The sequence below is a fragment of the Stegostoma tigrinum genome, chromosome 4 (genome assembly GCF_030684315.1).
Source record: "Stegostoma tigrinum isolate sSteTig4 chromosome 4, sSteTig4.hap1, whole genome shotgun sequence".
Taxonomy (NCBI): Eukaryota; Metazoa; Chordata; class Chondrichthyes; order Orectolobiformes; family Stegostomatidae; genus Stegostoma; species Stegostoma tigrinum.
Genome location: NC_081357.1, coordinates 76,397,478 through 76,422,836, shown reverse-complemented (window position 1 = coordinate 76,422,836; position 25,359 = coordinate 76,397,478). Strand labels below are relative to the sequence as shown.

At 45.8% G+C, this 25,359-nt stretch overlaps 1 protein-coding gene across 4 annotated transcripts in view; it reads left to right on the top strand.

The window, feature by feature from the left end:
- Positions 1-7,532: 7,532 nt before the first annotated feature.
- The window catches only part of mmut (methylmalonyl CoA mutase), a 47,988-nt gene continuing 30,161 nt past the window's right edge, over positions 7,533-25,359 (top strand). The window contains exons 1-2 of one of the 4 annotated variants that reach the window (XM_059645437.1): positions 7,533-7,764; positions 9,544-9,640. Coding sequence is in view for 2 of the 4 variants with exons in the window: in XM_048530942.2 (XP_048386899.1) it covers positions 21,550-21,901 (352 nt within the window). In the remaining 2 variants the exon portion in view is untranslated. Of the gene's footprint in view, positions 7,765-9,543; positions 9,641-21,476; positions 21,919-25,359 lie in introns of those variants that run through there. The other 3 variants (XM_048530942.2, XM_048530941.2, XM_048530943.2) reach the window with 3 other exon arrangements.

Here is a 25,359-nt window from a genome sequence, read left to right as displayed (position 1 = left end):
TCAAACAGTTCATCCACTTCACCAACACCTTCAACCCCAACCTTCAGTTCACCTGGGCCATCTCCAGCACATCCCTCACCTTCCTGGACTTCTCAGTCTCCATCTCAGGCAACCAGCTTGTAACTGATGTCCATTTCAAGCCCACCGACTCCCACAGCTACCTAGAATACACCTCCTCCCACCCACCCTCCTGCAAAAATTCCATCCCCTATTCCCAATTCCTCCGCCTCCGCCGCATCTGCTCCCACGATAAGACATTCCACTCCTGCACATCCCAGATGTCCAAGTACTTCAAGGACCGCAACTTTCCCCCCACAGTGATCGAGAACGCCCTTGAACGCGTTTCCCGCAACACATCCCTCACACCCCGCCCCCGCCACAACCGCCCAAAGAGGATCCCCCTCATTCTCACACACCACCCTACCAACCTCCGGATACAACGCATCATCCTCCGACACTTACGCCATCTACAATCCGACCCCACCACCCAACACATTTTTCCATCCCCACCCCTGTCTGCTTTCCGGAGAGAACACTCTCTCCGTGACTCCCTTGTTCGCTCCACACTGCCCTCCAACCCCACCACACCCAGCACCTTCCCCTGCAACCGCAGGAAATGCTACACTTGCCCCCACACCTCCTCCCTCAGCCCCATCCCAGGCCCCAAGATGACTTTCCACATTAAGCAGAGGTTCACCTGCACATCTGCCAAGATGGTATACTGCATCCACTGTACCCGGTGTGGCTTCCTCTACATTGGGGAAACCAAGCGGAGGCTTGGGGACCGCTTTGCAGAACACCTCCGCTCAGTTCGCAACAAACGACTGCACGTCCCAGTCGCAAACCATTTCCACTCCCCCTCCCATTCTTTAGATGACATGTCAATCATGGGCCTCCTGCAGTGCCACAATGATGCCACCCGAAGGTTGCAGGAACAGCAACTCATATTCCGCCTGGGAACCCTGCAGCCCAATGGTATCAATGTGGACTTCACCAGTTTCAAAATCTCCCCTTCCCCCACCGCATCCCTAAACCAGCCCAGTTTGTCCCCTCCCCCCACTGCACCACACAACCAGCCTAGCTCTTCCCCTCCACCCACTGCATCCCAAAACCAGTCCAACCTGCCTCTGCCTCCAATACCTGTTCTTCCTCTCACCCATCCCTTCCTCCCACCCCAAGCCGCACCCCCATCTACCTACTAACCTCATCCCACCTCCTTGACCTGTCCGTCTTCCCTGGACTGACCTATCCCCTCCCTACCTCCCCACATATACCCTCTCCACCTATCTTCTTTTCTCTCCATCTTCGGTCCGCCTCCCCGTCTCTCCCCATTTATTCCAGAACCCTCTTTCCATCCCCCTCTCTGATGAAGGGTCTAGGCCCGAAACGTCAGCTTTTGTGCTCCTGAGATGCTGCTTGGCCTGTTGTGTTCATCCAGCCTCACATTTTATTATCTTGGGATTCTCCAGCATCTGCAGTTCCCACTATCTCCGAACAGAAGGACCAAATTGGTTGAAAACAGAAATCTTAGAAGACTTTAGAACTCTAGGAGATCACATAGTTAGAGAGGGGTGAGGGAAGGGTAAAACACTTCGATTTAATGCAAGTACCAAATGCAGTTTATCATTGGTAATGAGAAAAGACCGTTTTATGTTTTTTAAATGTTTCATGAATAAATATAATTTGCAGCTTTAAAGATCTGTATACCCCAGGTAGTATAAAGCATTTACAAAATGTGCAGCAGGAAATAGAAGTTGAAATATCTCTGAAAATGAAAAGAAGTGCAGAAAGCTACAATACAGTAAATATTGCTGATACAAAGTGACATATGAATGCATGATGAAATAATCTTTTTTTATGTGAGCAAAAGCAATCAGCAACGACTACATTTTAGACATACATTCTATAAATGGAAACGCCAATAGCATTGTTTTCTTTATTCTGAGTAACATTCAACAAGGCCTTCATTGCAGAATTACGAATCTAATATTATTCCATTTCCAAGAACAAAGATTTTGTACACCCTATGCAGTTTATCAAATCAGATTATATTATGTAAGTATTAACAGCATGTCTACAAGAAAAGTACACAGTAACAAGTAACAGACGGCATAAAATATATCATATAGCTTGTGAAAGAAAATCTTGAATGCATGTTTTGCGTTTAATTGATTAATGTTGTCTAAAGCGTAAAAACCTTGGTGTAGCGATGTGCTTGATAGTTTTTACAAGGTATGTGTTGTCTGCTTTTGTGGGGAATATCATGCTACTGACTTTTCATTTTTATCACCTTGTTTATGATTCTACACATGTATATAATACAATCACATTTATAATTATATAGCAGTCTTGTAATTGTATTTGACGAAAGACCCAGATGATATGAGTTGGACGTTCTACATCTAAAAAATGTTGTAAGTCTCAATAAATGTAATACTTTCTTGTAAACTTACAGCATAGGAGGAGTCTATTTTGCCTATCAAACCTCTGTATCAACTGTCGAAAAATGATAGGTGATATCTCATGAAAAACCTATGTTATCCCTATCTGGGCAGACCTAGATACGATGTCACTTCCATAATACATGGCTGACTCTTAATTGCTTCTAATGTGGCCAAGTAAACCAACCTTTTAGAAGTCATTATTACATTGCACAGTAGTGCACAATCAGGTAATGATTAATTAATGAATAATGCTCCATGGTAAAGATCATTAAGAGGGCAGCACAGTGGCTCAGTAGTTAGCATTGCTGTCCCACAGCAATAGGAACCTCGAGCAATGATCTGTGTGGAGTTTGCACATTCTCCCATATCTGTATGGGTTTCCCCTGGGTGCTCCAGTTTCCTCCCACAGTCCAAAAATACACAGGTTAGATGGGTTGGCCATGCTAAATTGCCCAGAGTGCCCAGGGATGTGCAGGCTGTGTTAATAAGCTGTGGGAAATACAAGGTTACAGAAATAGAGTGGAGGGGATGCTTTGCTCTTCAGAGGGTCTGTGCAGACTTGATGGGCTGAATGGTCTATTTCTTTTTGTAAGGATTCTGTGAGGAGGCTCTGGGAAACGTTAATGATGTATTTCAATTTCCACCACCAAGCAGAACATGATGGTAACATAACTGACCAAGCCAGCTTCAAAGATTTGGTCCTAACTGATGCTGGGTCAGATGAACAACGCTTGGAAACAACTGACTTGTCTTTGAAATTACAAAGAAAACTCAGTACAGCAGGTTGCATTAGCAGTCAGTGAAATAGAGGCTTTCGACTGTGCTCAGATTGAGGAATTGTAAATCACTAGTCGAATGTCTCAAAGCCTAGAGTATACTCATTTCAAAATCAATATTTCATTTGCAAGCTATGGTGTCCAGAAAACTCTCTTGTCCCATGCTTATGATCAAGATATGGTTCTGTTGTAGCTGGGCTTTTATTTCAGCCCTCTAAATAGAAATGTCAGAATTCAATAGTCTTTTTGATTCTTTTCTACACCCGTTCATGACATTTGAATGATATATAAACCTGGATGCCTAAAACTACTTAAGATGGGGATAGTGCAGTTGACGTAATCTTTGCTTACTTCATTAAGTCAAAGCATCAAATCATGAGAGGTATAGACAGGGTGCATAGCAAGAAGCTTTTTCCCAGAGTGGGGGATTCAATTACTAGGGGTCATGATGTCAAGGTGAGTGGGGAAAAGTTTAAGGAAGATACGCGTGGAAAGTTCTTTATGCAGAAGGTCGTGGGCACCTGAAATGCTTTGCCAGCAGAGGTGGTAGAGGCGGTCACAATAGCATCATATAAGATACATCTAGACAGATACATGAATGGGCAGGGAGCAGAGGGATACAGATCCTTGGAAAATAGGCGACAGGTTTAGATAGAGGATCTGGATTGGCGCAGGCTTGGAGGGCTGAAGGGCCTGTTTCTGTGCTGTAATTTTCTTTGTTTTTTATCTTTCCTCTAACCCTAGAAAATACAGAGGATTAGAAGGATCTTGGTATGTATGTGAATAGATCCTTCAAGGGAACAGTATAGGTGGATAAGGTTATTAAAAAGGTATAGGAGATATTTGCCTTCCTTAGTTGAAGTGTTGAAATCAAGAATAGAGAGATTATGTTGAAGCTGCATAAGATAATAATTAGACCACAGCTGGAGTATTGTATACATTTTAACTACAAAGAGGCACCAGTTCTTTAAAGCAAAGAAGGCTGAAGGTATACAAACTGTGAGGTCAAAAATCACACAATACCAAATTATATTCCAACAAGTTTATTTGAAAACACATGCTTTCAGTGCCTTACTCCTTATATAAATAGACAGGAATAAGCTTTCCCCTTAATAAAGATGTCAATAACCAAGATACATAAATTTGGGAAGGAGCTTTAGAGGGGATTTAATGAAGAATGTTTTTATCCAGTAGGTGATAGATATCTCAAACTCACCAACTAAATGGGTTGTAGAGGTAAGAACCATCACATTTAAATAAGTTACAGAGATAGTAGGAACTGCCGATGCTGTAGAATCCGAGATAACACAGTGTGAAGCTGGATGAAAACAGCAGGCAAAGCAGCATCAGAGGAGCAGGAAAGCTTCACGTTTTGGGTCAGGACCCTTTTTTTTTCTGAAGAAGTGTCCTGACCCAAAACATGAAACTTTCCTGCTCCTCTGATGCCGCTTGGCTTGCTGTGTTCATCCAGCTTCACACTATGTTATCACATTTAAGTAAGTATTTACATTAACACTTGAAACACAATACCATACAAGGTTACAGGCTAAGTGTTGAAAAGTGGAACTGGAATAGATGGGTGCTTGATGGCCAAAGCAAACATGAAGGGTTGAAAGTGATAATGGGAACTGCAGATGCTAGAGAATCCAAGATAATAAAATGTGAGGTTGGATGAACACAGCAGGCCCAGCAGCATCTCAGGAGCACAAAAGCTGACGTTTCGAGCCTGGACCCATCAGAGAGGGGGATGGGGTGAGGGTTCTGGAATAAATAGGGAGAGAGGGGGAGGCGGACCGAAGATGGAGAGAAAAGAAGATAGGTGGAGAGGAGAGTATAGGTGGGGAGGTAGGGAGGGGATAGGTCAGTCCAGGGAAGACGGACAGGTCAAGGAGGTGGGATGAGGTTAGTAGGTAGGAGATGGAGGTGCGGCTTGGGGTGGGAGGAAGGGATGGGTGAGAGGAAGAACAGGTATTGGAGGCAGAAATAGGTTGGACTGGTTTTGGGATGCAGTGGGTGGAGGGGATGAACTGGGCTGGTTTTGGAATGCGGTGGGGGAAGGGGAGATTTTGAAGCTGGTGCAGGGTGCTGGTGCTGGTGCCGAAGGTTGCAGGAACAGCAACTCATATTCCGCTTGGGAACCCTGCAGCCCAATGGTATCAATGTGGACTTCACCAGCTTCAAAATCTCCCCTTCCCCCACCGCATCCCAAAACCCAGTTCGTCCCCTGCCCCCACTGCACCACACAACCAGCCCAGCTCTTCCCCTCCACCCACTGCATCCCAAAACCAGTCCAACCTGTCTCTGCCTCCCTAACCGGTTCTTCCTCTCACCCATCCCTTCCTCCCACCCCAAGCTGCACCTCCATCTCCTACCTACTAACCTCATCCCACCTCCTTGACCTGTCCATCTTCCCTGGACTGACCTATCCCCTCCCTACCTCCCCACCTATACTCTCCTCTCCACCTATCTTCTTTTCTCTCCATCTTCGGTCCGCCTCCCCCTCTCTCCCTATTTATTCCAGAACCCTCACCCCACCCCCTCTCTGATGAAGGGTCCAGGCCCGAAACGTCAGCTTTTGTGCTCCTGAGATGCTGCTGGGCCTGCTGTGTTCATCCAGCCTCACATTTTATTATTATGAAGGGTTGAAACACCTCTTTCTGTGCTGGGAAACATTAAGGCTCATCAATATCTCTTACTCAAACAACTGTGGAGAATAAAATTGAACGTATTCAAGTCTGTGATTGTTAGATGCTTAATTTACAGGGATGTGAAAGGGTACAAGGATCAATCAGGGAAAAAGCTAAAGTTTACGCAAAATCAAATCAGCCTTCACTTTATGGGCCTAAGATACTACGTGGACTACTCTTGCTCCAATTTCTTGCACTTTTATATTCAGTATAAAATGCTAGCGAACATTCAGCTTCTCCATAGTTGGAGGCTCATAAAGGCTAGTTAATAAATCAAAGTTGCCATAATCCCAGATGACCATATGGCTGCTCTCAGCAGGGAGAGATGACTGGTAGCAAGTTTAACCTGACAGTCACCGCAGCTCAGCAAAATTTGAAAACTAGAACACTCATGGGAACCTCAGCAGGTATGGGAATTCAAGCCGCACTGTTACCATCAATCTGTGTTGCAAACCAGCTACCCACTCAACTAAGATAACTGACATCCCACTGGCTAATAATATAGCAGTGAGATCAACATTCTTGTAACTTGATTTCCATCTAACTGAATTTATTTTTGGCAGCATGTTAAAATGAAGCCAAAAAATTATTTTTACAAAACCAAATTCTTTACTGAGTTAAAGCATGACTATTTTTTAGTATCTATTTTTGAAAGGATATCTACTTTTACTTTAAAGCTGATAATTCCTTTTTTTCTAGTTTGTGCAACATATTTTTCTTCTCCTATTTAAAAAAAATTGCTATTTACATTATCGCTGAGAGACATACATTTTAAAGTATGGGCCGATACATATAACTTGATCTTGCAATTTAAATGACTAGCTAAATAGGCTGATCAAAGTACAAAGGAAGGAAAACCATGTACAAGTTAGTTGGGTCCTCTAATCAGTCAATTGATAAGACTTTGTGTCCTTGAACTGATTACAGTATGATAATGGGAGGGATAAGGCATCATATGACCATTCAACTTGATTTGGTTTTATTCACTTTTTTTCAGTGAAAAAAATGCTGAAAAGGCAGGGAGTGGAATTAGGTAAGTTGTTCTTGCAGAGTGCCAACATGCACACAACAAGCCAAGTGGCCTCTTTCAGAGTATTTATCACTCAGTTACTTCCTTCATGTTCAGATGGCAGTATTCATGACCTGCCAGTCATACCATCTCTGGACACATTTTATTTCTTTCCTGGTTCTATTACCACACCCATTTAGACTTGAACTATAAAGCCTTTTGTAATTCAATCTTTTAAGCCCTCACCCTGTGAAAGACATTTTGTTCTTTTCCCACCTGTTCCCTTTTCATCTGTTCAAAACCAATTACACTTCTAACTTTTCTCAGGTCTGACGAAAGGCTACAAATTATGACCATATTTTCCAATTCAAATTTTATTCATAAATTTAAAAGACAATGAATTTAAAGAACAAATGCAAAATAAAACAATGTCTTTCAAAACTGTACTTGTAAAAAATGTCCAGTAATGCCTGGCATTGTTGCATTGGGCATGTGTTGCTTCAGAAGCTGAGGAATTGTAAATGGTGTAGAATGTTGTGCAATCGTTCATAAACATCATCACTGTCTTTATGATTAAGCAGCTGAAGATGGCTAAGCCTAGGACACCACCATGGCCTAGAAAACCTGCAGTGATGTCCCGGAATATAGATGATAGCCTTCAATATACACAACAATCTTCCTTTGGGCCAGCTACGACTCCAACCATCGGAGAAATTTTCCCCAATTCACACTGACTGCAATTTTGCAAAGGCTCCTTCACGTAATGCCATGGTGTCAAGGGCAGTCACTCTCACATCACATCTCTAATTTATCTCTTCCGTCCATCGTAGGAGCAATGCTGTAATGAGGTGAGGAACTGACTGGGTCTATCAGAATTGATGGTCCTTCCATCAGTTTGCTGATGATCAAGAATAGACTGTTAGGACAGTAATCAGCTGATTTGGATTAGTCCTGATTTTTGCACAGGACACACCTGAGCAATTTTCCACATTGTCTGGTAGTTGCCAGAAGAGTTGCTGTTTTGAACAGATTCTTTTAGAGCACAAGTAATTCTGCAGCTCCAGTTTTTGGTACTATTTATGAAATACTGGCAGAGCCCATGATATTTTCAGCGTCTAATACCTTTTTAATATCATAAAGAGTGAGCTCAAGTGGTTGAAGATTGGATTCCATGAAGCATGGCACTTCAGGAGGAAAGGAAAATAAGACCATAAGAAATAGGAACAGGAGTAAGCTATTCACCTCCTCAAGCCTGCTCCATCATTCAATAGGATCGTGGCTGATTCAGCATGCCTCACCTTTACTTTCCTGCATTTTCCCATAAATGTTGATTCCCTTACTGGTCAAGAGTCTATCCAGCTGAGCCTTAAATATACACAAAGACTCCCAACCTTCTGAGAGAAGAAATTATTTTTTTCATTTCAATCTTAAATTGGACAATGTCCTCTGGTCCTACACTCTCTTATGAGGAGAAACATCCTCTCAGCACTCACCTTGTCAAGGTGCTTAAGAATCCTATATATTTCAATGAGGTCACCTCTCATTCTTCTAAATTCCAATGAGAAGCCTCCCAATCTGTTTTACTTTGCTCATAAGACCATTCCTCCATATTTGAATCATCCTAGCGAATCTTCTCTGACTTGCCTCCAATAAACTATCATTTCTTAAATAAGGGCATCAAATTGCTCTGCAGATGTGGTTTCATCAGCATCTAATATAGTTGCAGTAAGATTTCCCTACCATTATACTCCAAACCCCTTGAAGCAAGTGCCAACATTCCTTGAGCCTTCCTGCTGCATCTGTATAATAGTTTTCTGTGTTTTGTATTAAATATCCCCAAGTCTCTTTGTGCTGCGGCTTTCTGCAGCTTTTCTCCATTTAAATAATAGCCTATTTTACGCTTTTACACTGATATGATGGCCCACCATCATTAAGGATGGGAATATTTTGGAGCCATCTGCTCCTATTAGTTCTTTACCTGTCCATCACAATTCAGGGATGAATGCAGCAGGATTACAAAGTTTCAATCCGATCAATTGTGATCGATTTGTGGTATCATTTGGCTTTGTCCATGGCATGTGGTTTGGCATGAAAATTGTCTTGTGTTATAGCTTCAATAGGTTGACAGTTCATTTTTTGGTGTGCCCTATGTTGTTCTTAGCATGCCCTCCTTCACTCTCCATTGAACTTGCTCTATCCCCCAGCTTGACAGCAATTGTAGAGTTGATGACATGCTGGGCCATGAGGTTACAAATTGCCATTGAATATAGTTTTGCTAATGATGATAGTCCATCATGCCTCAAGGCTGCCCATGTTTTGAGTCGCTAGGTCTGTTTAACATATACCCCATATAGCACGGCTTTAGTGTCACACGTGATGGAGGTATTCTCAATGTGAAGACAGGATTTTACCTCCTTTATCTCTGTGATGGCCACTACTTCTAGATTGGTAACCAGATTGGACAAGGCCAGGTAAGTTTTTCTTTCCTCTTTTTAATTCCTGTGACTCAGATCCAGTCTGGCACTTATGTTCTTGACGAAACTGAGTTACCCTTCGTGATAAATGTTGAAATCCTAACCAAGAATACATTCTGTACCTTTTTCACCCTTCATTCTTTTCAATTACAGTTTGACATGGAGGACTACTGACATCTCTGGTCGGGTTGTCTTGCCAGTGGAACAGAGCAAACTCAACAGTGGTGACGTTTGACACATTGCCTGCAAGGTATCATTATGACAATTGACACCTTCATTTCTTTTATTTTTATCACTTTTGGTTTAGACCTGCAAATTATGAGTCAACAGCTGAAGATGGCATTTGAGCTATGAGTAACAATCTAGAAGTAAATTGCAGGTTGAATTTTGTTCAAGTACTTATAGGTGTTTCAACTTCGGAGAGCCAATATGCTCAAACAGACAGTGGACGTTTAAATGTTTACAGGAGCCTCATAGGGACTTCTGGTTACAATCAGTCTAATAAAGATAGGGTTGGGATAAAAACAGAAAGAGAAACCAAAGTTTGCACTGGTTTCGAACAGTGGGTTTTTTTTATATCAGGATTGTGGCCGACAAAGACTACAGAATGGAAATTTGATTGCTTCCTGGTTATCCTCCCATTATCAATTTATTTAAAATTCGGAGAATAATTCTCAGTTATAAGAATTAAGTGATATTCATCAGAGCCTACTGGAAGCTGTTTGCATTGAGCAATGTCTTCAGAAACCATGCAATGTGCCTGTAATATTACAGATTGTGGAGACTAAGTAAGAAAACTATCCTGTTACAGCTCTCATTTTGCCTTTGATTTATCATTTAACTGTTTTTCTGTCTGGCATTGTGTGAACATGGACTAGCATTGAAAAAGATTGGGTTTAAATCATAGGCATTATATTACCTTGTTGCTTAAATTTGCTCTGCCAAAGCTACTGTATTCAGAATAATTCAAAATAAGTCTGGTTGAAAACTATTGGGGTAGCGAATTTTGACAAGATTTGTAGCTCAGGTTGAGGTTCTGGATGTGAGTTTGCTCGCTGAGCTGGAAGGTTCGTTTTCAGACCTTTCGTCACCATACTAGGTAACATCATCAGTGAGCCTCTGACGAAGCACTGGTATTATGTCCCGCTTTCTATTTATCTGGTTAGGTTTCCTTGGGTTGGTGATGTCATTTCCTGCGTTGGTACCATCCACTGAGAAAAAGAACAGGAAATGACATCACCAACCCAAGGAAACCTAAACAGATAAATAGAAAGCGGGACATAATACCAGTGCTTCGTCGGAGGCTCACTGTTGATGTTACCTAGAATGGTGACGAAACATCTGGGAACAAACCTTCAAGCTCAGTGAACCAGCTTACATCGGGAGCAAAATAAAGACCCACTCTCTTGTGGACCGAGAGGAGGAGAGCGCTGGGTTGGAGGTGAAAGGAAGATGTTGGGTTGGCTGTGCACCCTTGCAACCAGTGGATCTTAATGCTGGCTTCGGCCTAACGCTGGTTCAGGGGAGCAGTCAACCTGCAACGATGGCTGCGACAAGTGCTTGTGCCCCAGGTCAGGGGGTCCGGAACACCATCCGTGTTTCCATGAAGAAGGTGGATGAAGGTGCACCTGTGGACCGCACCTTCTTCGTAAAGAGGGTCCTGTTGGACTGTTGTGGGTTCGCTGCTGCGGACATTTACTGCCTGCAGGATTTCCCCGGAGGAGGTTTTTACGATGTGACCTTCAGGAGTGCCAAGCTTTGTGAGCGCTTCCTGGAGGTTTTCAAGTAGAAAGGAAGTGAGGGCCCCCTCTCTGTATTGACCGCTGCCCCGCTGTTTGTGATGCCAGCGCAGAGGAGCCGTACGGTGACTGTACACATGTACAACCCGCATGTGCCAGCAGTTGATGTCCTGACCTTCCTTGGAAGGTACGTGAAGGTGGAAGGGGACCTAACTGACATCATGGACCCCTTTGGCATCTGGACCAGTGAGAGGCAGGTCAAGGTGACGCAGAGGATGGGCGCGGACGGGAACGTCATACACCCATTGTCCAGCTTCGCGATCGGCGGGAGCAAGGGCTACTTGTCCTATGCAGGGCAACCTAAAGTCTGCCATGCCTGTGGTAGGTCAGGTCACGTGGCGGCCGACTGCAAAGCCACCATCTGCAGGAACTGCAGGAAGGAGGGACACCTTGCAAAGGATGGCTCACAGGAGAAAAGCCGCAACCTTTGCGGGGAAGTGGGCCACCTCTATAGGGCATGCCCGCAGCACGGGACCAGGTCGCCGGCAGGGACAATGCGGGGCCTGCCGCCCCCCCCCCCCCCCCCCGCCCGGAGGAGAGGAAGGCACCAGGGCCCTGCAATGACCCCACTAATGTGCAGGAGGGCCAGGTCGTGCAGGAGGGCCCAGCCCCGCAGGATGGGCCCGAGGCCAGCAAAGATCCCCTGCAGGCTCTGCTCCTCCCCCCGCCACCGACAACCCGGAGTCGATGGAGGCGGTGACAGGCGACCCAGGGGAGTGGATGACAGTCAGGAAAGCGAGGAGGAAGATGCGTCGGTGGGCCCAGGAACCGCAACCATCAGGTGGGAAGAGGCAGCGACAGGGGGGCTATAAGAGCTCCTCCGACGAGGGGGATTCGGAGAGGGCCTGACCGAAGCAGAAGTTAAAGATCTCAAGGGAGAACGAAAGCAGCACCACGCTTTCAGGTGATGGGAGGCAGCCTGAGGCTCCCTCCGACACACAGTCACGTGCCGCTGGGGCACTGGAGGGCCCCCTGGAACTTCCAGGTGGGAAGGAGGAAGCAGCGCGTCCCCAGCCTGACCCAGAGCCAGACTCTCCTGCCTCCGTACCCCCGACGGGGGGAAGCCACCCGGAAGGCAGCAGGGACGGTTTCCTCAGCCCGGAGAGCGTCCAGCAGTTAGCCCGGGCAATGGGCATGCAGGGACAGATGGAGGGGCTGGACCTTGGACTTGGGGAGAGTACAGCGGTCACTGCCTACAATGGGGGTACAGGTTGCGAGCATTAATGTGCGCAGCGTCAAGTCCACCGCAAGATGTGTATCCACGTTGGCCTACCTGACCACCGTCAAGGCAGACCTCCTGTTTCTGCTGGACTGCGGGATACCGCACCTCAGCAGGTACGGGAAATGGTCCGGCGCCTGGACCTGTGGGCCTTCGATCTGGTCGGTGGGTAACGACTGTCACTCCTCGGGCCTGGTTTTCTGCTGCAGGGGCGCAACTTCACCATCTCTCAAGTTCAGGAGTTGGGGGGGCGCCTCCTAGTGGCTGACGGCACCTACAGGAACGCTCCCCTGAGGCTGCTCAACGTGTACGCCCCAGCGGTATGGAGTGAGCGGTTGGCCATCCTGCAGCGGCTTCCACCCCTGCTGGCTACGTCCAGGCCGGTCATCCTAGGCGGAGACTTCAACTGCATCATCGATGCAGATGGAAGATCCAGTGAGGGGACAGCGGGTGGGGGGAGTCCACTGGATGTCACGTCCAGATTCCTGATGGGCACGGTGAAGGACGCCACGCTGCTCGTCGTCTTCAGCACCCCTGCAGACGGAGCGCAGCGGAGGTACACCTGGTCGCGGCCAGACGGGTCTATCCGCTCAAGGATAGACTTCCTGTTTGTGTCACAGGCGTTCTCGGTCAGGTCCACCGGCGTCGAGCCGGTGTTCTTCTCTGACCACTGCTTCCTCCTGGCCGACTGTCACTTACAGGACGACCAGCCGGCCGGCAAGGGGACATGGAAGCTCAACACGACTCTGTTGACCCCAGAGAACGTCGAGGAGCTTAAGAGGGAGTACGCCGGTTGGAGAACTGTGAAACCCCTCTTTGAGTCTCCGGGCGACTGGTGGGAGACGGTGAAGGAGAACATCAAGAGGTTCTTTGTCCTCAAGGGTGTTCGGAAGGCGAGAGAGAGGTGGGGAAAGCTGTCGCGACTCCAGAAAAGGGTGCAGAACCTGCTCCTTCTGCAGTTGATGGGGGTCGATGTCACGGAGGACCTCTGCGAGGCGAGGGGCCAGCAAGCCTCGCTCTTCACCGCAGAGGCCTCCAGGATAATCTTCCAGTCAAGGGGCCGCTCCGTGGAGCAGGACGAGACGTGCTCACGTTTCTTCTTTCAGAAGGTGCACAGAGAGCTCTGTGCTTAGCCGGCTGAAGGAGGACGACGGCTCGGTGACGTCGTCTCGGCCCGACATTTTGAGGATCAGCAGATCCTTCTATGCCGGACTGTACGACACAAAGCCCACGGACAGCACGGCCTCCGAGTCGTTCCTGTCGTCTATCACGGAGGTCTTAGACGACGGCACGAGGGAGTGGCTGGACCGTCCGATATCCCTGGACGAGCTGACCAGAGCCCTCAAGTCCTTGGAGAGGAATAGGACTGCCGGAAGCGACAGCTTACCGGTCGAGCTATATTCCGCTCTGTGGGACCTGGTCGGCCAGAACCTGCTGGAGGTGTACGATAGTGCGCTTCGGGCGGGGGAAATGTGCAAGTCCATGAGGAAGGGCAGCATCACCCTCATTTACAAGAGGTAGAGGGAGAGGGAAGAAATTAAGAATTGGCGTCCCATTTCACTATTGAACGTGGACTACAAAATCCTGGCCAAAGTCATAGCCAACCGGGTCAGGTCTGTCCTGGAGTCGGTGATTCACCCTGACCAAACCTGTGCTGTGCCAGGCAGGAAGATCGCTGAGAGCCTCGTGCTCATCAGGGATACGATCGCCTACATACAGGACAGTCTGGTGGACACCTGCCTCGTCAGCCTGGACCAGAAGAAGGCCTTCGACAGGGTCTCTCATGCTTACATGAGGGACGTCCTCTCCAAATTGGGGTTCGGGGAGGGCATCTGCAATTGGATCCGGCTGCTCTACGCCAACATCGTTAGCGCAGTCTCGATCAACGGGTGGGAATCGGACAGTTTTCCTGTCAGATCTGGAGTCAGGCAGGGCTGCCCGCTCTCTCCTGCCTTGTTCGTGTGCTGTGTGGAGCCCTTCGCCGCATCCATCAGGAAGGACGTGAGCCTGAAGGGCGTGACTATCACAGGCAGCGGAGGCCTTCAGGTCAAGACCTCCTTGTACATGGACGATGTCGCCATCTTCTGCACCAATCGTCGGTCGGTGAGTAGACTATTGGACATCTGCGGCCAGTTTGAACTGGCTTCGGGTGCCAAAGTCAATAGGGGTAAGAGCGAGGTCATGTTCTTCGGGAACTGGGACGGCCGTTCCTTCATCCCCTTCACCGTCAGGACAGACTACCTGAAGGTGCTGGGTGTTTGGTTTGGTGGAGCTGAGGCGTGCACTAAGACTTGGGAGGAGCGTATCACCAAATTGAAGCAGAAGCTGGGCAGGTGGACGCTCCGGTCCCCCTCCATCGCGGGTAAGAACCTTGTTGTCAGGTGCGAGGGGCTTTCGGTACTGTTGTATGTGGCGCAGGCCTGGCCTATTCCCTGGACCTGCGCCGCTGCAGTCACCCGGGCCATCTTCCACTTCATTTGGGGGTCGAGGATGGACCGGGTCTGCAGGGACACCATGTACAAAGACCTGGGAAATGAGGGAAAGGGCGGACCGAACGCCACCGTCGCTCTGATGGCTACCTTTGTGTGCGGCTGCATCAAACTGTGCGTAGATCCTCAGTACGCAAACACCAAGTGTCACTACTTACTGAGGTTCTACCTGTCCCCGGTGTTGCGAAGGGTGGGCCTGGCCTCGTTGCCGCGGAACGCTCCGAGAAGTTGGACCGTCCCGTACCACTTGTCCTTCGTGGAGAAATCTTTGAAGGGAAACGCCTTCGACCACAAGGCCGTCAGGCAGTGGTCAGCACGTAGTATCCTCGAGACCCTTCGGGAAAAGGAGAGGGTGGATCCCGTCATGTGCTTCCCCACGCAGACTGCCAAAGTCGTTTGGCAGAATGTCTCATCGTCAGAACTTTCAAACAAGCACAAGGACATTGCTTGGCTGGCGGTGAGAGGGGCTCTGCCAGTGAGATCCTTTATGCACGCCCGGAATCTCTGCGCCACCGCACGCTGCCCTCGAGGTGGCTGCGGGGGGACGAGACTGTCGATCACCTCCTTCTGGAGTGTGCCTATGCGCAGGAGGTCTGGAGGGGGATGCAGTGGTATTTGTCGAGGTTCGTCCCAAGCAGCTCCGTGACGCGGGACTCCGTGCTGTACGGGCTGTTTCCCGGGACGCACACCGAGACCAACATCAACTGCGCCTGGAGGACCATCAATGCGGTACAAGACGCTCTTTGGTCTGTCCGCAACTTGCTGGTCTGCCAGCTGAAAGAACTGACCCCGACTGAATGTTGCAGACTGGCGCACTCCAAGGTCCAGGACTACGTGCTGAGGGACGCGCTAAAGCTTGGGGCAGCCGCCGCCAAGGCGCGGTGGGGAAGGACCACCATATGAAACCCCTCGTCCAGAATGGTAAAAAAGGGCCCTATCTGGTAACTGGGCCCAGCTGGCGCCTTTCCTAACTGGTCAGGGGGCCAACTGGGACTGTGCGGGGTGATGACTGCCGGGGCATTTTCTTTGCTTTGTTTTTTTTTGCTTCTTTTAGTTGGTGTACGTACCCCCAGGTAACTCGGAGCGGCTTGCATGACTGGGTAGGTGTATAAATGTTTTATTTTTTGTACATCTTATGAATAAAGTATATTTTTTCAAATTTTAAAAAAAAGGTGACGAAACGTCTGAAAATGAACCTTCCAGCTCAGCGAGCAAACTCACATCCAGAACTATTTGGGGTCGATGTTGAGCGTTTTTGAATGTTTTAATTTTACGGTATTGCAAATAGAGGAATAGGGAGGCTAATTCAACTTGGCTGTCTGTCTCGTAACACTTTGTTAGATTGTTACTTGACAAATATGTTGGGTAGTTCTCCCAATTATAAGATTATACAACCATAAAATCACAAAACTCAGGAGCAGAAATTAGACCATTTGGCCCATTGTTTCTGCTCCACCATTCAATCATGGCTGATAAGTCTCTCAACCCCATTGTCCGACTTTCTTCCCTTGATAATCAAGAACCTATCTATGTCTGTCTCAAATATCTTCAATGACCTGGCCTCCACAGCCTTCTATGGCAATAAATATCATAGATTCACCACTCTCTGGCTGAAGAATTTTCTCTTTAACTCCATTCTAAAGGGTCTTCCCTTTACTCTAAAGCTATGCCCTTGGGCCCTAGTCTCTAGTACCAATGGAGACATTTCCCAATGTCCACTCTATCCAGAGTATTCAGTATTCTGTAAGTTCCAATTAGATCCCCCCTCATCCTTCTAAACTCTAACAAGTATAGACCCAGAGTCATCAGACGTTCCTCATATGTTAAGCCTTTCATTCCTGGGACCATTCTTAAGAACTTCCTGTGGACCCACTCCAGGGCCAGTATATCCTTCCTGAAGTATAGGGCCCAATGTTGCTCACAATGTTCTAATTATGGCCTGACCAGAGCTTTGTAAAGCCTCGGAAGTATATCCCTGCTTCCATATGCTACTCCTCTTGTAACAAATGCCAATATTGTATTATCTCACTGCCACATCGCTTCCAGGCAAATTCTGAGCAAGTCATTACATGTGAAACGTTAACTCTGATTTTTTTTCTTCACAGATGCTGCCAGACCTACCGTTCTCTTCCAGCAACTTCTGTTTTTGTTGCCAACATTGTATTTGCCTTTCCAAATAAAGGCCAACATCATGGTAGAAGCCCACTGGTGTTACAAAGTAGGAGTGATAAGTTTAGGTTTGTCATTTTTGTTTCTGGTTTCCTGGTCCATGCTGGTTGGCCCATTTGGCTTCATTCCTTTCGTTAGACTTAATAGCAACTTGGTACAACTAGTGGCTTGCTAGGACATTTCAGAGGGAACTGTTGTCGGTCAGGAGTGACAGAGGATAGCATATTTCCTTCTTTAAAAGACATGACCGAGTCAGCTGCATTTTTACAAAAACTGACAATTGTTTCGCAGTCACCAGAAGCCTAGCTATTGCCAGATTTGTTAAGAGTTTTAAATTCCATCAGCTACCATGGTGGGAATTAAATTCATGTCCCAAAGCATTAGCCTGGGCCTCTGTGATATTACCACAACATCACCACCATTATCACCCAATTTATGTTATTATTTTACCAAGACAGTTAACATTTACGACATTCTTACATAGCAAACATACAGCCCAAGAGATTTTACAAATTTCCAGCCCCTTGATATACAAGGTTCTTAAGGCAGTGATCTTTCTTAATTGCCACTTTGCAGCAGCTTCCCTAAGCTTTTGTGGCAGGCCTTAGTCCTGAACTTTGAAACGTGCCAGTCTGCAACACTTGGTTGTCTGACAGCTGTTTGCACTGGAAGACATACACGTTTCCCAGATTTGAGACATTAATTTGGTGTCCCTCCATAGATAGAGTCACAAGGTAATAATGCATGGAAACAGGCCGAAAAAACTATGCATGCTGTAAATCGGGAACAAAAACAAAATTGCTGGAAAAGCTTAGCAAGCCTGGCAGCATCTGTGAAGGAAACAACATAGTTAATGTTTTGGGTCCAGTGGCCCTTCCGCAGAAAGAGGCCAAGCACCAATCTACTCTAATCCCATTTCCTGGCACAGGCCCCTAAACCTTGTAAGTTTTATTTGATACCTACAGTCAACTAAAAACATGTTCAAAATTCTGCACAAGCTTTGGGTAATTCCAGTCAGATTTGCCATGTTGAGTTCAATAGGAAACCAGCCATTTCATCTAACAACAGAGTTCTCTTATTTTCTCTTTCTTTCAATCAGATAAATCATTCTTCTGGAAGCGGCACAGATTGTGCTGTCCTGCAAACTTCAGGTGTTTCATGTATCTCCAGAAGAAAAGACTTTTGTATGTCTCTTCGATTTTTCTATTTGTAAGTCTCACTATGCTGCTTCAATTGCTTCTACATTTCCAAAACTGGCATACCCAAGTAGATAACAAGGTGAGGGTAAAGGAAATCACAAATGCTATTTACTCTGAGTTCGTTGTACTGGCTGTTACACCGCTTCAAGATGTCACCTTGTTTGTACATCACTTTGGGGAAACAAAGTCAATGTACACCCACCACCCCAATACACTATAACCCATGTGGAGAAGATGCTTCAAAGCATCAGAGATATCAGTGTGGAGCTGGAGGAACTCAGCAGGCCAGGCAGAATCAGTGGAGCAGGGAAGTTGGCGTTTTGGGTCAGGGCACTTCTTCATCAGAGTACTGCTGGGGGTGAAGATGGCACATCCAGATTTACAGATGGAAGGAATTCCAGTCTGAAGATTTGGGTCAGTATAAAATTTTTTCACACTGCGGTGAATGAATGATTCATTGCCAAGTGCATTTTACAATGAGAAAAAACAGTAAAATACAGTGAAAAGTTTTGTCTAATGTCACCATGATCTGGCACCATTTTGAATAGTTTTAAGAATAAGAAAAATCAAAGAAGATACAGCTTAAAGGGAGTCCATCACTCCTCAGGCGGCTCATCAACATCTGTGCTGCCATCAATCCTCCATTGCCATGCCACCATCTACACCAGAACCAACCAAAGTTGAAACTGCAACTGTTCAGGCACCATGACCATTGAATGCAGCACTCAAACTCTGGCCATCACCTGCCAGTACCATTAATGAACATCAGCCTCAGGGATGTTTAGCATGCCTAGCTTCTCAGTCAATCTTTTCACTCAGGCAGCTTTTCCAGAGTGATTTTATTGCTACCCTTGAAGTTTTCCATTGATCTTTCATCAAGCATATAGATTCACCAGCCCTACCTTAAGCAATTTCCAGGTACTCAAGACCCTGTGGCTGAAAATGTTTCTGCTTAAATGCCCTGCACCTCATTACAGCCATCTGCTGGAGTCACCGTGACTCACGTTTGTTCCTTGCTTCTGGACCTGCACTATATGTTGTTCGAGTGGAGCATAGGATTGCCAACCTGCAATTATTATGTCCACAGGCTCTAGCTGTTTCTCTCCGTGATGAAAAAGACTTCAGTAAATTAACACTACCACCTCGCCTTTGCTCGTATGTCACTGCTGCTTTTGTATCAACAATTAAGGTATTTATTAAGTATTTTTACCAAAAGCATTAGAAATCTTACGGTATCAAGAATTAAACATGAAACAGATGTTACTTTCATTTTTACACCAGACTTGATATAAAGATTAATACTCTGTTTCAAATATTCACACGTAATCCTTGCAACTAGAATTAGATTTTATTGTCGTGTTTAGTCAAATACAGAGATACAGGAGTACAGTGAAAAGTGTATGATGTAGCCATTTCTGGCACCATCTTACGTCCAAAGGTACCAATGTATAAAATCTTAGGTACAGGGTACAAAAATAGGGAAATATAGTTAAAAGATTCGTCAAGGGCAGGTCGTGTCTCACAAACCTCATTGAGTTTTTTGAGACAGTGACCAAGCAAGTGGATGAGGGTAGGGCAGTTGACGTGGTGTACATGGACGTCAGTAAAGCCTTTGATAAGGTTCCACATGGTAGGCTAATGGAGAAAATACAGAGGCACAGGATTGAGGGAGATTTAGCACTCTGCATTAGAAACTGGGTTTCTGTAAGAAGGCAACGAGTGGTGGTTCATGGAAAATATTCAGCCTGGAGTCCGGTCACTAGTGGTGTGCCTCAAGGTTCTGCTTTGGGACCACTGCTGTTTGTCATTTTTAAAAATGACTTGGATGCAGGCATTGGTGGACGGTTAGTAAGTTTGCAGATGACACTAAAGTCGGTGAAGTGGTGGACCGTATGGAAGAATGTTACAGGTTGCAGGGAGACTTGGATAAACTGCTGAATTGGGTCGAAAGATGGCAAATGGAGTTTATAATAATATGAAGGCAGAATACCGGGTCAATGGAAAGATTCTTGGTAGTGTAGATGTGCAGAGGGATCTTGGTGTCCATGTACATAGATCCCTGAAAGTTGTCACCCAGGTTGATAGTGCTATTAAGAAGGTTTACGGTGTGTTAGGTTTTATTAGTTGAGGGAATGAGTTCCGGAGCCATGATGTCATGCTGCAACTGTACAAAACGCTATTGTGTACAGTTCTGGTCATGCCATTACAGGAAGGATGTAGAAGCATTGGAAAAGGTGCAGAGGAGATTTACCAGGATATTGCCTGGTCTGGAGCTCAGGCCCTATGAAGAAAGGCGGAGGGACTTGGGTCTGTTCTCATTGGAGAGAAGGAGGCTAAGTGGGGATTGAATAGAGACGTACAAGATGATCAGAGGATTAGATAGGGTGGACAGTGAGAGTCTTTTTCCGAGGATCATGACTTCAGCTTGTACAAGGGGGCATAGCTACAAATTGAGGGGTGATAGATTTAAGAGATGTCAGAGGCAGGTTCTTTACTCAGAGAATGGTAAGGGCGTGGAACACCCTGCCTGCCAATGTAATTAACTCAGCCACATTAGGGGCATTTAAACAGTCCTTGGATAAGCATATGGATAATGATGGGATAGTGTAGAGGTTTGGGCTTAGATTAGTTCACAGGTCGGCGCAACATTGAGGGCCAAAGGGCCTGTTCTGCGCTGTATTGTTCTATGTTCTATGTTCTAAATCCCCTCTAAACCTCGGGCCCCTTTCCTTAAGTCTATGTCTTGTGGTATTTGACCCATCTCTGCTAGGAAGGAAAGTTTATTCCGATCTATGCTCTCATAACTTTGCATACCTCAACTAAGACACCTTCAGCCTTCTCCGCTCCAAGGAGAACAATCCAAGTCAATGTAATCTATCTTAATATTTAAAAGTTTCCAGCACAGGGCAACATCCTAGTGCATCTTTCTCTGCACTGTGAACACATATAGTGCGTTGGCCAGTTTATTTATGATATATATGTGTACAGTTTTAACACCAGTACTCCAGATCTGGCCTAATCAACACTGTACACAGCTCCTTAATGACCTCCTAGCTCTGCTACTCTGCGACTGCACCATACAATAAGAACACTACCCACTACCAGCTCCCTCCCTCTGGGACATCCTGACATTCACGTAGCCAACCCACCCCTCGTGTTCATTGGCTGAGGCTGGAACTACGTTGTGACTATGTGACAGTACAGGCTGTGATTGGTTCCTGTGTTTGTCACTCAGCCCTGGGCCTGGACTCTGGGACACCAGAGGACCCATTCCCTTTGGCGACATGTGGGCACGGCGAGCTTTTTGTCACTGGAGGGGACGGTGGTCCTTTGTTGAGGTGGTGCCCTGCCGCGGACAGCACGTCCTGCACCCCGAATGGGTCGCTTTAGCGGAGAAGCAGCTGAAGGGCAAGAAAGCTGAAGATTTGATATGGAAAACGCCAGAGGGAATCGCCATCAAGCCTGTTTATACCAAGCGGGACACGGCGGAACTGCCCGAGGAGCTTCCGGGCAAGTGGCCTTACACCCGGGGTCCGTACCCCACCATGTACACCTACAGGCCGTGGACCATCCGGCAGTATGCCGGCTTCAGCACGGTCGAGGAGAGTAACCGCTTTTATCGGGATAACATCAAAGGTCAGCTCGGCCTTGAGGTTTGTGCGGTCATCGGACCAGGGCCGTGTGGGGTTTCCAGGTCACCCGTCAGGGGCGGTGCGGGGTTTACTGGAGCACAGGGCAGGAGCGGGGGCTCAGATGTAAACATTGGGATGTCATCACCTGTCCAGCTATGACATCACCCAGGTGGGTGATAGCGCCCAGGCCCTTTGTAAATCCGGCTACTTTACAAATGCAGTCCCTGTTCTTTTTCCCAACATTTAGCTATTTTTCTTATAATCACCGCACAATTGCACCACCTACATATACATGCGTTGTGCCAATGGGAAACATTTGGAAAAGTCAGGCCAACTGTTTTTACCCAGAATTGTTCAGGTAGCTTAATCTGAGCAGAACGTTTCAAGCCCTTATTAATTTCATAGCTAGATTGTGTGTAGCTATTGCTAATGCATGCCTTAAGTTTTTTTTATTCCACAAAGCTCCATTTATATCCCTGATATTCCTTTCTAATATCAGCATGTCTCTCTGTTATTCATGAATCCCATATCCCTTACTTGTTTAATTAATGCTTAAGGACCCCCAGACATCACTTTTGCAAGTTCTGCCCAACAAAATATCCTATTAGCTGCATCCCATTTTTCATAAACTGCAGAGTCAATCTGATTTCCAAGTCAGTGTATTTATCGTTCTAGTTTGCGTGTTCCTGTTGTCACATTCCATTCCTTCAGTGATTAGTCTGCTTTCAGATGCTACAGTTGGGCAGGGCTTTAATGATACCACACTTTACTGTGTGCAGTTTTGGTATTCTGATTTAAAGAAGGATATAATATCATTGGAAGCAGTGCAGGAAAGGTTCACTAGATTGGACCTGGTATGGATTGTCTTGTGAAAAGATATTTGGATTAAATTGGATCTAGCCTATGAAGTTGAGAAGATTGTGAGATGATCCCATTAAAAGCTACGAGATGCTGAATAAATTGACAAAGGTAGACAACAGAGGTTGCTTTCGCTGGTTGGTGCATCTAGAAAATAATTTCTCAGGGTAAGGAGTTTGCAATAAGGAGACACTTCTTCACTTAAAGGGTGCACATCTTTGAAGCTGTGTACTCCAGAGACTTGTGAATGCTCCATCACTGGATATATTTATGGCTGAGAGTAACAGATTTTTGTTCTTGGAATATGGTGAACAGGCAGCAAAGTAGAATTATATCCAAGGATCAGGTATGATTGTATGAAAGAGAGGAAAATGCCTGAAGGGCAAGATCATCTATTCATCCTTGTTTCTTATGTTCTTATTTGTGCCCTCTTGATGGAATTTGGAGTATTCAAATTTCAATCTGACTGTTCCCAACACTTCAGCTACAGCCAATCTGCTCAATTTATTATCTTTTAAATCACATTCTCTGGTAGTTTCCTGTTTTGTCTTTATTAAGTTAACCTGGTCTTTCACTTAGATTTTATGCTAGTCTTAAATCTTTCTTGTTTACAATTTCCATAGATGATTTAGAGTTGGGTACCAAGTGTATAGTGTGTCAAAGTTCACAGATGGTACTGAAATGGGTGGTAGTGCAAAGTATGCAGAGAACACTGAAAGTCTGCAGGGAAATATAGACACGTTATGTAAGCAGGCAAGGGTCTGGCAGATGGAGTACACTGTTGGTAAATGTGAAATCATCCATTTTGGTAACAATAATAGCAAAATGGACTATTTTTTTTTAAATGGTGAAAAATTGCAGTATGCTGCTGTGCAGAGGGACCTGGGTGTACTTGTGAAAGAATCACGTATAGTGGTTTGCAAGCGCAGCAGGTAATTAAGGACAAAATTCCATTTACCGTCATTGCTAGAGGGATGGAATTTAAAAATGAGAAGGTAGGTTGCAGCTGTATAGGGTGCTGGTGAGACCACGCCTGGAGTACTGTGTACGATTTTGGTCTCCTTATTTGAGAAGGTATGCACTGGCACTAGAGGGGGTGCAGAAGAGATTCACTGGATTGATTCTGGAATTGAGAGCATTGGTTTATGACAACAGACTGAATAGGTTGGAAGTTTACTCGTTGGAATTTTGGAGAGTGATGGGGGCAATCTTATAGAAATGGGTTAAATTTTGAAAGGAATAGATAAGATAGAAGCAGGGAGGTTGTTCCCACAGGCGGCTAAAACTGTAACCGGGAGCATAGCCTCAAAATAAGGGGGAGCAGATGTAAGACTGAATTCAGGAGGAACTTCTTCACCCGAAGTGTTGTGAATCTGTAGAACTCCCTGCCAATGAAGCAGTTAAGGCTACCTCATCAAATGTTTTTAAGGCAAAGACAGATTTTTGAACAGTAAAGGAATTAAGGGTTATGGTGTGCGGGTGGGTAAGTGGAGCTGAGTCCATGAAAAGATCAGCCATGATGTTATTGAATGGCAGCCTTGATGAACCAGATGGCCTACTCTTCCTCTTTTTTTTAATGTTCTTGTGTTCTCAGTAGTGCTATCTGTGATCTGAAAAATAAAAGGTATAGAGCTGTACAGCATGGAAACAGACCCTTCGGTCCAATTCATCCACGCCGATCAGATATCCTAAATTAATCTAGTCTCATTTGCCAGCATTTGGCCCATATCGCTCTTAACCCCCTCCTATTCATTTACCCATCCAAATGCCATTTAAATATTTTGATTGTACCAACTTCCACCACTTCTTCTGGCAGCACATTCTATACATGCGCCACCCTCTGCCCTTTAGGTCCCTTTTTAAATCTTTTCCCTCTCACCTTAAAACTAAACTCTTTAGTTTTGGACTCCACTACCCACGAGAAGAGACCTTGGCTATTCACCCAATCCATGCCCCTTGTGATGTTATAAACTGCTATAAGGTCACACCTCAGCCTGTGATGTTCCAGGGAAAATAGCCTTAGCCTATTCAGCCTGTCCCTTTGCTCAAATCCTCCAACCTTGGCAACTTACTTGTAAATCTTTTCTGAACCGTGTCAAGTTTCACAACTCCATTCCTATAGCTGGGAGACCAGAACTGAATGCAGTATTCCAAAAGTGGCCTAACCAGTGTCCTGTTTTGTTGGGCAAACTCCTTAGTCCATGCTGGTTAAATAACCTCAATAAAATATGATGTTTTATTTGATATTTTCTTATTGGACCTGTAGTTGTTTAATAACCCTGTTTAGTTACATGTATTGTTTACTGCCAGTTTCCAGGTATTAGTATGACAGCAGTATTTAATGATTTGCTTTCACCATGATAGCCAGTGCCTAGAAAACAGCAAAATTAAAATTGCAATAAAACCGCTTCATATCATTCAGGATGTAATTACGGAAATTTGTGTATTTATAGATGAGCAAATAATAATAAAATCTGACAATCTGAAATTTTAAAGCACTTGGTAAAAATGCCAGTTTTTTGGATGTGAGTATGCTCGCTGAGCTGGAAGGTTAGTTTTCAGACGTTTCGTCACCATTCTAGGTAACATCATCAGTGAGCCTCC